The sequence below is a fragment of the Anastrepha obliqua genome, chromosome 1 (assembly GCF_027943255.1).
Source record: "Anastrepha obliqua isolate idAnaObli1 chromosome 1, idAnaObli1_1.0, whole genome shotgun sequence".
Lineage (NCBI taxonomy): Eukaryota > Metazoa > Arthropoda > Insecta > Diptera > Tephritidae > Anastrepha > Anastrepha obliqua.
In genome coordinates, this window is record NC_072892.1 from 101,408,729 (window position 1) to 101,421,259 (window position 12,531).

The 12,531-nt window shown below is 36.4% G+C and overlaps 1 protein-coding gene across 1 annotated transcript in view; it reads right to left on the reverse strand.

Moving 5' to 3' along the window:
* Positions 1-405: 405 nt before the first annotated feature.
* Positions 406-12,531, reverse strand: part of LOC129236252 (uncharacterized) — a 28,875-nt gene continuing 16,749 nt past the window's right edge. The window contains exons 13-24 of the mRNA XM_054870520.1: positions 11,161-11,448; positions 10,694-11,064; positions 8,795-8,942; positions 8,455-8,719; positions 8,200-8,370; positions 7,850-7,947; positions 6,112-6,548; positions 5,966-6,051; positions 5,778-5,905; positions 1,310-1,587; positions 971-1,246; positions 406-906 (exon numbers count right to left, since the gene is read on the reverse strand). Of these exons, the coding sequence (XP_054726495.1) occupies positions 540-906; positions 971-1,246; positions 1,310-1,587; positions 5,778-5,905; positions 5,966-6,051; positions 6,112-6,548; positions 7,850-7,947; positions 8,200-8,370; positions 8,455-8,719; positions 8,795-8,942; positions 10,694-11,064; positions 11,161-11,448 (2,913 nt within the window). The 3' untranslated portion in view covers positions 406-539. The remainder of the gene's footprint in view (positions 907-970; positions 1,247-1,309; positions 1,588-5,777; positions 5,906-5,965; positions 6,052-6,111; positions 6,549-7,849; positions 7,948-8,199; positions 8,371-8,454; positions 8,720-8,794; positions 8,943-10,693; positions 11,065-11,160; positions 11,449-12,531) is intronic.

Here is a 12,531-nt window from a genome sequence, read left to right on the forward strand (position 1 = left end):
GAAAAGCTCGGGAAAAGCCTCTCAAGCAAAAGCCTGCACATTTTTCCGAACGTTATGTAGAGCTGTCATCCGCTTTTTAAAAGTGCAAATACTGTTAGTATGATCCTTTGAGAGTGCTTTCTAAAGGGAGGTTATTGATTTTCCCACAATCTTCTCTTCATATAACCCTTTGGATCAGCTTAACTCTTTGACATATTCTTTTATTCTATTTCAGTATGTATTAATCCCTAGGCCAGGAGGTCCACTCGGACATCCTGCCCAGCCATGCAATTGAAAATATCACGGATGTATGGGAAAGCACTCAAGAAGATCAAAATGCACCTGGCAATACACTCATAATCAACAGATTTCTATACCGAAGTATGTTGAAATTTTTCCGGTCCACTATTGAAAGAAAGGCATCAGTATTGGAAAATCTGTTATGAACTGAAGAACTTCTTATTCCTTATTGAATTTATTAAATTATTAATAATATTACATTTAGTTTTAAGCAGATTTGCAGTGTATGTAAAAATACACATATCAAATTTTGCCCATTACTAAGATTGTTTGTTCAGCCACTCGCCGATATTGTCCTTGTTGTTCGCCAACCATGCTATGTTATTCTTTACCGTCTCCAAAGCACGGACACGTGCAGCTGCACCAGCTCCTGCTTCTGGATACTTAGCGAAGAATTGTTCCATTTCCTCTAATTTGGTTTCCTTATCGAAGCGTGACGTAATTGATGGAATCATATTACCTAAATAGCGTTCATTCAAGCCGAAACGGTTTACTAAATCGGGCCAATGTTCACGCACATAATCCCACACGAGTGGCTCACCAACTGGATTGGCGGCTATGTATTGCAGACAAGTGAAGTAATCTTGACTGCGCACATTGTTCTCGTCCCAGGCGAGGTTGATATAGCTGAAGAGATCAAAACACAAAATTATAAATAGTAATCAGAGTATTATAAATACTTGGAACTTACTTGCTCAGTATCCAAGGCACTTGCACAGCCGACAGTCCATACATCAATTTTACTTTCTCAGTGGCATCAGTTTCGTTGACAAAGAGCTCCCACATTTTTTGCCACGACTCTTCATCAGCTGCAAATACACCGTAGTAGTAGACAGTTTCACGAATGTCTGGATGTGGACGCTCAGTTGGCGTACTTAGCCAGTTAGTGAAGAGCGTAGTCGCTTCTGTTAGGCAATCTTCTACACCGAGAGAGCAGGCTGCTGACAAAACTGTGACACGCAAACGACTAAAAAAAATTGTAAATTTATTTAAGTAAGAACATTTCTATGCTTGTATTAAAAGCAAATACTTCTGTAAGTGATCATCGCCCACTGTCCATGTGACATTTTGGTATATTGGTTTAATCAATTCGCTTGCATACTTTTTGTAATTGACATAAATTTCGGTGAACATAAGTAAGCGCTTAAGAGAGGTGAGTTTTGATGCTGCCACATACCAGGGCACATATTCGGTTTCCTTTGCCAAGTACTCTGTCATGTTGAGTGCGGTGTCGTAAGATAGTTGCGTCGCATCGGCGAGGGAGAAGGCATCGTTTAATAGACCAGCACGATCGCTAACCGAAAAACTCTGAAGGAATATTAAAAGAACTTGAAATCATTTGTTTTCTGGAAATATAACTCAATACAACTAAACATTAATGATTAGTAAAATATAATTTTGAAATGCGTTTAGGTTAAGGCAGATCTAACGGAAATATATGCATTCTTCTCATCTCCCCGTTAGGTAAGGTTAGGTCGCAGAGGTTACTTAAGCTGATAGTCCATTGTGATGCAGCGTAGGGAACTTATCTTTATCTCTCCTAAAACCAGTGTGAACTTTTCAAAAATTCTAGAAGATCTCACACTACTAATATCTTCCAAATCAGTAAAATACTTCTGGATGGAGCAGAACGATGGCACAGAAGGTGCACGATCGTCTCTTCCTCTTCCTCATTTAGATAGATTCTGCAGTAGTCATGGGTTTTCACCTACATCCTCTGGGCGTGTCTGCCTATTAGGCAGTACCCCGTTATAACGGAAATCAATGTGCTAAGAGTATGCTTATGGCTTAGTAGAGGTTCTGTACATTTTGCGTTGGCCCTAATATCATATTAATGTGTATAAATCTCCATTGGTATAAAATTCCATTGAAGTGGTAAAAAATCAGTATCACAAGGACAGGGCGACCATTACGGGAAGCTGATATTTTTGTAGCATACACCTGTGTTCACAATAATAGCAGCGCAACATATTGTAATGCTTTGACTATTTATTTATTTTTTTATAAAAATATATGGTAGTTTAAACTATAGTAGAAACTATATACCCCAAAGTTCTAAATTATGTACAAAACAAACAAATTCAACAAATGTGTAACAAAGTTTGTAACTTGTTAATCAGAGTTTTAAGAAAAATTTCGATTATGCAGTTTTATAGCCCATTAAATTTTAGCCCATTAAAGTTCTTTAAGAGAATTGAATTACCTTTCAAATCATATTTAAAATCCACCTTATTTTAAGTTGCGTTATTGGTTGCACAGATTCGGTTATTTTGATCAAGTGTAATTTTGGGTAGCCACTAAAATAGGTACTTTGCGGATAACTCTTGCAGTTTAATTAATTAAGTGAAAAATATTGAATGTATTATATGTAGCGAGTTAGATAATTCATGTAATAACAAGTTATTTATATGAATTTCTTTTTTGAAGATGGGTCGTGCGCACAGTTGTATTGCACATTGCATTGTATTGATGAGGAACGAAGACCTGTTGTCAATCTTCAAAACAAAACAAAAAATCGCTCAGTCACTTGAACAATCCAAAACTTTTGTTGTAAATACCCTTGTACAACATGAACCTACCAGGCAGAATAGCTTATACATATATTATATATATAGGGCCTGCCATCTATCTTTACGGATTTGAACTAGGTATTATTTGAAGAATGGTAACACTTAGCTGTCATCATAAGTGTGTCTCTATGACAACCACCCTACCTACCTAGCTGTCATCTGATTTGACAGAAAATTAGTTTTATTCTTCCGCTGAACGAAAATGGTTTTGTATACGCTCAAAGAACGCTGGGAAATATTGCGACATTACTTTGAAAATCATGGCAAATGTTGCAGAATGTGTACGAAAATTACGTACGGCAATGGGAAGAGAAAAGCACCGATTGAAGATCGCATTATCAGCCGAAATTCTGATATCGTTTAGCCGACTCGGAGCTGCGATTTGACGCCGTTGGATTATTATCTTTGGGGTGCGGTCAAAGACCAGTGTTATGCCAACAAACCAGTAACAATTGATGCACTGAAGACCAACATACGCGATGTCATAGCTGAAATACAGCCGCATACAATCGAAAATGTGTTGAAAAATTGGACCGATCGTATGGGATGGTGCATGGCTAGCCGAGGCAGCCATATGAATGAAGTTGTGTTCCATCATTAACCGGAAAGATTTTACTTCAAAATAAAAAGAAACAGTTCGGAAAAATATTGAGTTGTTTCTTTTCTATAGCATTTTTAATTCCGTAAAGTTATATGGCGGACCCTTTATAATTGGCGCGTACACCCTTTTTGGGTGTTTGGCCGAGCTCCTCCTCCTATTTGTGGTGTGCGTCTTGATGTTGTTCCACAAATGGAGGGACCAACAGTTTCAAGCCGACTCCGAAGTGCAGATACTTTTATGAGGAACTTTTTCATGGCAGAAATTCACTCAGAGGTTTGACATTGCCTGCTGAGGGGTGACCGCTATTAGAAAAATGTTTTTCTTAATTTGGTGTTTCACTGAGATTCGAACCTACGTTCTCTCTGTGAAATCCGAATGGTAGTCAACGCACCAACCCATTCGGCTACGGCGGCCGCCCGCTTATACAGTTCCTAAAATTACAATACATTGGAACTATGAAGCAAACTTAAATTTGTTTGGAAATGAGGCTAGGGGAAATGTTAGACGTCCTAATGATTTGAGGATGCTTCTCTTGGCACGGAGTAGGGCCTATTCACCTCATAACTAATAAAATGGACCAGTTTATTTTCGAAGTCATACCATTTGTTGAGAATATGCCACTGCCGTGGCTTTTTATACAAGATTTTAAAGTTATGGATTGGCCAAGCCAGTCACCCGGCTTAAACCACATTGAATACCTTTGGGAATATTTGAAGAGGCGAATAGGTAAGAAAACATTTGAAAGTAAAAAGGATTTATGGCAAAAAAATCAGAGAAATATAGTATTCCACTCCCACCGAAACCTGCCGAAGGATTATCAATGCTATGGCAAATCGAATACAAAAAGTCATTAGCAATCTTGGTAGACATAATGGTTATTAACTGAACTACGATAATTTAAAGAACATTTTTAATAAAGTCATTAAGGTGTATCGTATTTATTTCCATGACCACGCTAATAACTCCTTTTTGTTGCTATTTTCACTAGTTGAAGTTTTAAAAGACTCTGGAATTATTATTTATATTTGTTATATTAATCTATGAAATAAAAACCACATACAATTAAATATCTGTTATTAATTTAAAAAACTTTCGTATATTCCTATTTTAACTATATGTGTACATAAAAAATATATGAAAAAATGCGTCAAACAAAAAATTTTAATTTAAAAATTTCTATGAAAATGTATTGCATTTTTAGTAGCATAAAAAAATAAAGAATTAAATAAAAAAATAAATAATCAAATTGTCGCGCTGCTATTATTATGAGCAGAGGATTATTCCCTTCTACAAGCATTCAATGTCATAAGCTTTAGATTTATCGCACCCTAGATAGGCCTTTAAAATGTAGTATAAAACAGCGGCTTGTTACGAATAAGTAATCTATCGACTATTTTGGCGTGAGATTTGGTGTAAATATCTAAATGACCGAATTGTTGCTGCCCTTGCCAAAACGCTCGAATAAAGATGCATGTCAAGCTGCTCTGAAGTAATCCAGGAATGCTTCATTGCCTCATTTTGCTCCACGGCTATAGGTGAAAGTATAGCTTCAAACCTCAGCTGATACACAAGGTAAGTTATTGCATTCCTTACATAATGACCATATGATCAGGTCATTCATAAAAGGAATTTCACTAGTGTCTCAGCTAGTTTTATTCCATTTCAAACCGTCTTTGTTGAGATTTTGGCCGTATAAAGAATGACCAGTTAGCATTTACAGTTTTTCAAATTCTTATATATCAGCAGCCGTAAAATTTACCAAGGCCTTTAGTAAGGCATCATACATCGTTTCACGCTTGCCGAATGTATGGAAATTAGTAAAAATGATTATCGAAACCCCGACTCAGTTGAAAATACGCCACATGAATTTCATCCTTAGGTCGGTCGTCATTATGGCTTCTATGGGTACCTGAGTACAGTCGTTTGTACCTTAAGTCACCAACCGGATAGAGATTGTAGCGAAGTGAAGAAAATATAGCCGCTGTAGCGGCTAGTATCGAAGAAAACCGACAAATATCGGTATGACGGTAATCCATGGCCAAGCAGTTTCCCTAACCAGTGACGCATATTTTGGCCGAAAAATCACTTCTTCTGACGTGACCAATTTTTTGGCGAATATGTCAATGAATAAAATTGCCGTTATTGAAGTGAACACAATCCACCAAATATTTCTTAATTTAGTAGGGTCTCATCCCAATTCAAACAGACATAAAAATGGTGATCAAAATTTCTCTTATCTCTGATCTCTCGGCAATAATTACAAGCAACAGTTGTATAAAGAAAATATAAATATGCCCAAAAATATTTAATATTAAGAACAAACTTACATTTGGTCCTTCTATGAGTTGATTCGCCAATTTTTCCCACAAAGCAGCAGGATAATTAACTCGATAGTAACCAATCTGATCATAATTGAATTTAATCCATTGGGGTGCAGCTGCCAAATCAATTATTACTATAACAAAAAAAATTAATTAGACGAAATCGCACACATGTAGATATATATGCGTCATACATTCAGATTGATTGTAGTAGAACCAAGCTCTCTCAGCATCACTTGCAGCATTTGTCTTATATGTGATTGGAATCGACCAGGTATAACTAAAAAAGTAAAAACAAAACGTTACACTGAAATTAAATTTCTCTTTCATAGCTACGAACTTGAAAGGTGAGTCGTCATAGGTGCCATCGTAATCGTCGGGATTGGAGAAGAAACGTTTCTGTGTGAGTTTGAATTGTGTGTCGCTTACTTGTTCCACCATTACCACCGGCAAGCCCATCTGTTCCGTCCAAGTGTTCATAATCGATTTTACATTAATACCCAAGTTCAATTCTTCGATTTCGGTTAAAAAGTTATCAGTCACAGCGTTTCCATATTTATACTTATTTAAGTAATTTGTGACGGCCGTTCGGAAGTTATCAGATCCAATGAAATCTTCCAACATGCGTATGATTGAAGCACCCTTCGAGTAGGTGATGGTATCGAAAATTTCCGTAATTTGATCGGGGTTCTCTACAGTCTGAATGATGGGATGAGCACCAAGTGTGGCATCCAATGTAAGGACGCTATGCAGAGTACCAGTAACAAATTGATCCATCTACAATTGAAAGTTGAGAAAGTAGATAAATTGCATTAAAATAGATAGAAATAAATTTTTGTATAAACATCTAATAGTTTTTCTATTAAGAAGCTTTACAGACATGCTCTGCGCTGCCGTAAATTTTGGCTTATTCTACAATACAATGTTCGAAGGAAACATTTTGTCTTATATGAGCGAAGAAAAAAAATGTGTGGAAAAAAAGTGAAAAATGTTATTTTCACCTACTATTTGGAGATGTAATGGAACTGCTAATACTACTCAAACCTGTTCAATAACATTTGAGATACATTTACTGAACACAGTAATGGTGGAAAAAAGTATACTTAAGAGAAAACTGTGTTTTGTGCTGTAATTAAATTCCTAACTCTTTTTCCAAGTAACCTCAGATTAATTGGGAGAAGATAAACAGGAAAAATAATGGCTGTTAAAAGTGGAAACGTTTTTGTCGACGATGTGCATTTGAAAAAAGGAAATCACAGAAGCATTTGGGGTACCGTCTATGCTTTTTTTGTTTTTTTTGGTCGGGACAACTAGCAACTACAGCACTCAGTAAGTTCATTGTACTGCACTCGGATCCCCTTTTAATTTTCTTTAAAACTACCCGTCCTCCGAAGAAATCTGAGTAGATCTTGTGGTGCCAAGGAGCACTGTCTATGCTACTCCACAATCCTGTTTTGCAAATTAGTTATCTATAAAATTCACAGAAAGATTTTAGTTCTATAACGTTAAGCCTTTGTCCAAGAGTCAGTCGCTATCCTTACTGATGGCTCCAAGCTAGGTCGCTAAATACTTTCACTCAGAAGTGCTGTAGTAAACCCAAGCCTGCGGCTACCTGCCCACTGCAATGGCTTTCAAGCTGAACTAATAGCCATAAAATTAGCCTCTTTGAGAGTCAGAGAATAGCCCGGGGTACCACAACCGATCATTATATACTCTTACAGACAAGCTGCCATTAGGTCTATACATATTATGTGCGTCTTTATGGTCGCCCCTCGCCAAGCAATGGCAAACCTGCGAGTGTATTTTTGCTACGAAAGAGTTCTTCAAAAAAGTGTTCTATTCATTTTTAAGTGAATTTCTTTAGAACTTTTTTATTAAATTAAAAAAGTAAGTTTTTATTTAAAGCAAAAATGTACGTGTTGAGTCCTTTGAAAATAATTTCTTAATGAATAATTATAACAGCAGTCGGGCATATATTTGCTCGGTTACTCCCGAACGTAGGTAACTCACTTTTTTGCTCTAGTTTTTAGTCTAACACTTTTAATAGTACCTTTAACATGGCATTTTTGCAAACTTACCATTTTCCATTCAGGGAATTTCATATCCACGCCCTTGTATTCAATATAGCTCGCAAACCCCTCATTGAGCCATAAATCGTTCCACCAGGCCATAGTGACTATGAAAAGTACATACTATATATATAAATTCATAATTCGCAAGTTTTGCTTAAATTCAAATCGTAATCATACTATTGGATACCCTACACCCATACATCCCACAAAGCTATTTAGTTCATAAATTATAAGCATTTAAAACACCAACTATTCGATTAACGATTATAAAACCACAATATTTACGACTTAAAGGAACAAAGAAATTATCAATACCACAATATCTAAGTAATCAGTAAAATCTTAAGTTGAGTTACCTAAGTTCCCGAACCACATATGGGCGAATTCATGAGCAATAACGTTCGCAATACTCTGCTTATTTGCCGTCGAGCTGACACCTTCTGTGTAAAGCAATGCGGTTTCACGATATGTCACCAAACCCCAGTGTTCCATAGCGCCAGAGACAAAGTCTGGTATGGCAGCCATGTCTACGAAAGCGATTACGTGGTAATTAATATTTTTTATATTCAAAACAAAGTTTGATTAAACAAATAAATAGATTGTGTGCTCACCCAACTTTGGCAATGGATATTCGACTTGGAAGTACTGTATGTAGTACTCGATCACCGTTTTGCCTACATCCAAAGCAAAGTCGACTTTTTCAATTTGTTCAGGAGTGGCAAAAGCACGCAGGGTAAATGGTGAACCAATGCCATTTGTATCAATTTCAGCTGATTTGTTAGCAAAATCAGAAACAATGAAGCAGGTCAAATAGGTGCTCATCGGTACACTCTTGTTGAAGAAGACCTCCACATAATTACCCTGATTGGATTCTTGCTGGGGATAGGGGAGAAAAAATACATTATATAAAAGAAATCAGTATAAAAAAAGAAAATTTAACTCTCCACCTACCAAAATATCCATATTGGAAAGCGCATGGTAGTTACCCTCTTTCGGATATACCAGCGTAATTTCGAATGTCGCTTTCATGGCCGGTTCATCGAAGCAAGGGAAAGCGAGACGCGCATAAGTTGGCTCAAACTTTGATGTAGCAATAACCCTAAAAAGTGGATATAGAGAATTTATCAGGAATCAGAATTTATGGCAAGACTAAGTACATCCATTGATCACCAATGAATTCAATTTCATTATACCATTATTTTTTTATGGAATTAAATTTTAATTTTTGGATTTTTATTAATTTATTTCAAGACGCTTTAGTGCAGTTAGTTTTGTGTTATCACACTTCTAGCATTACACTGTGGAACAAATTCAGGTTAGCAAAAATTAGGTCCATTCTGAGAGTGGCGGTTGAAAATAGAGGCGAAATTAGAAGACCCGTATCGCGCCGTTTTTTTATGTTAGTTCGAATTTTTTTTTAATCGGCCTTCGAAGTTCGAAATCGGAGCAAAATTGTTTATATGGTTTTTTGGCTATAACTCGTCGACTAATTGATATTTTTTCAATCTGTAAAAGCCAAATTATTGCTAGAGACCTGTGCAACAATTACAATTTTTGAAAAAATTGATTTCGAAAATTTTTGTGGTACTTATGAAACGGTATATTGTTCGGTTCCGATTTCGAACTTCGAAGGCCGATTAAAAAAAAATTCGAAGTAACATAAAAAAACGGCGCGATACGGGTCTTCTAATTTCGTCTCTATTTTCACCCGCCACTCTCAGAATGGACCTAATTTTTGCTCACCTGAATTTGTTCCACAGTGTTATTATACCTACTGGCATATCAGTTCGTTATTTACTGTTATATAGACCAATAAAATCACTTTATTCTACTAAATAAACGGACAGATAATCATTAGCACTTTTTATTGTGCTTTATTAGACTCCAATAAATGAAAAACTCCTTATTAAAAATACTTAATAAAAGCTCAGCAAAATGTATTCTATAAAACAGTTATATTAAAAAAATGTCCAATTGTCACTACGTTTTTTTTAAGACAATTAGAAACTGGAAACAACGTTTCATGAAGAAAAATATTTGATGAATAAAAAGAAAGGAAATGTTTTTTTGAAAATTTCTAGTATTTTTCCATTTATGGTATGTTAAAAGTGCATCAAGACTCGATTAATATTCTTTTTACTACCAAAAATTATTTGCCAAAGTTGTTTCCATACTTTTACTTTACTCACCAGAAATATTGAAAATTCATTTCCTAACCATTTTTGGAAACCTAGAACATAGTTTAAAAAGCTTGTCACAAGCAGATAAACGGTAATATGTGTATACGCATATTAGGGCGGGTAAATTTTTTTCGACATCATTCCTAGCAGATTCGGCTTCTGCGTAAATTTAAAAGAATAAAGTTCAAAAGAGCGGCTAAGTCAATTTGAAGCCCCCCAAATTTTAAAGAAAACTATTTTAATTAATTCCATAGGCTATGCTACCTTCTTAGTCATAACTTCCTCTCTATTTTGGTATTAATTTAAAAGCACCCACTTTTAACATTTTATAGCTCAAAACTGATTTAGATCAATGCTTTAATGGACTTATTTTCTATAATTTTATGTAGAGAATGTAAAATATGCCAGGAACGAATTGAAAAAATATAATTCTAATGTAAGTAAACCTCTGTATTGCCGACCGTCTTGAGCCTAGGCTCCTTTGATCCCAGGATCAATCGTGGAAAATCAAATGGTAAAAATTTTTTTCTAATAGTGATCCCGCCTCGGCACGCAATAGTAAACATCAGAGTGCATTTCTGCTTCTCATAATAATCGTCTGCCATTCGGAGATGGCATAAAGCCAGGTTGCTCTCCCACATTGTTTGCATTTTATTTAAACAGTACTTACTTCTTGCTACTATCCTCCTTTGTATATGAAGAGCTGTAAAGTCCAACAATTTTTCCCGACATATTCCCCTCGAACAATATGCCGATATCGAAGGTACGCGCAGCTGGCAGCTCTTCACTCAACTCCACCACCAAAAACTCACGCACCGTGTCGAAGTAAAAATTCTTTACATATACCGTTTGACTATTAGTATTCTTTAGATAAACATTATTGATCGATAAATTGTTGGAATGCAGCACAATTTGGTTGATAGCACTCGTGGTGTTTACACGGATTACCATTTGACCAGTGAAGTTACCCGTATCGATATCAGGATGTAGATAAAGATCATAGTTAATTGGGTAAATGCTGTCGGGAAGTCTATAATTGATCTACACATTCACGAATAGAAATGCACCAATGAAAAAAAGAAAATTTCGAAACACTCAGTATAAAATAATAGGAATGTATCGCTTCGTATGACTCACAACTTCCGGTGCTGTGGTTGTAGTCTCTGGTACTCCAGTGGTTGTTGATACAGTTGTTGTAGGTGTAGTACCGGCAGCAGTAGTTGAGGTAGTGGTAGTGATGGCAGAAGTGGTGGTAGTAATTGTGGTGGTAGTTGTGCTCAGGTCATCTAACTTTTTAAGTGCATCATTCAGTTCATCCGTCAAATTTGCCTTCTGCACAGCCAACACAATCGTGGAGACCGTAAAGGCGGTAAGGGCCAAACCCAAACATATCGCCACTACTTTCGCGGTAATAATCATTTTATAAAAAATTATTTATTCTTTCGTACCCCTGTGAAATAAAAATCACTTGAATTAAGAGCAAATCGAAGCACCACCTTCTCTCGCGGCTTCTTAGCCACAATTATTTTTCATACAATATATGCCGAAGTGAGGCCAATAACGGATGCTTAATTGCCTCTAGCGTTATCAGCGCACGATTTTCATTATCAAATAGCTTGTTAATCTAATCGCAACTACTCTTACATGTATGTATGTACATACATACATACACTTCATTTAAGTACAATTCATACCTTCATATCATTTCAAAAGTGTGTAAAAATAAGATGAACACGTCAAAGCCAATTTATTGAAGGCTACCGCTTTACCCAACGCATTCACGAAGAATGAAGCTACCTAATCGGTGATTGGCACTAACTCCGTCAAACGACGGAGCCTACCAGATTATAGTGAATGTGCTGGACGTTGAAGGACACCTCTTATATTCTCATCTCGCCAAATGTGGCAATTTTGTTTATTTACATACACTTACAACGCTCGAAATGCGCCATATTAGACTTCTTCGAGAATATGCTCTGAATTTGTTCCTTTTAAATTCATTATATGCCTATAGCCTGCTATCTTCCTACATATATTGTGACAAGGGCATCTTTCAAACAAATTCTGTGCACTTGACAAATATTCAGTCTTGCTAAATAAGACTGCAATCCTCCTCCTCTGAGCATTCCTCCAATAACGCCTTCTGCAACTCATCTTTTTTGGCGATTTCCCGTTCACGAATGTTTGTGACCAACACAGTCCATAGATTTTCAATGATATTCATATCCGATGAGGTACGCAAGTAGGAACAGTTCCATATGAGCCAAGATTGTACGATTCCTAACTCGTGTTTTGGATCGATGCATGGATAAAATTCTTCGGAATTCTTAGCGGAAACCTTTTCTTTCAGCACTTTGAAGCAAGTTGTTACTGAGTATGTGGAATTGCATCATTTTGTCCAATATTCCTCCAAAGAATGGCAAACTTCGTAAGCTGACTGCATACATGCAGGCCCAAACTATCACGCTGCCACCGCCATGCTTCACTGTAGCTCAGAACTCGAACTCG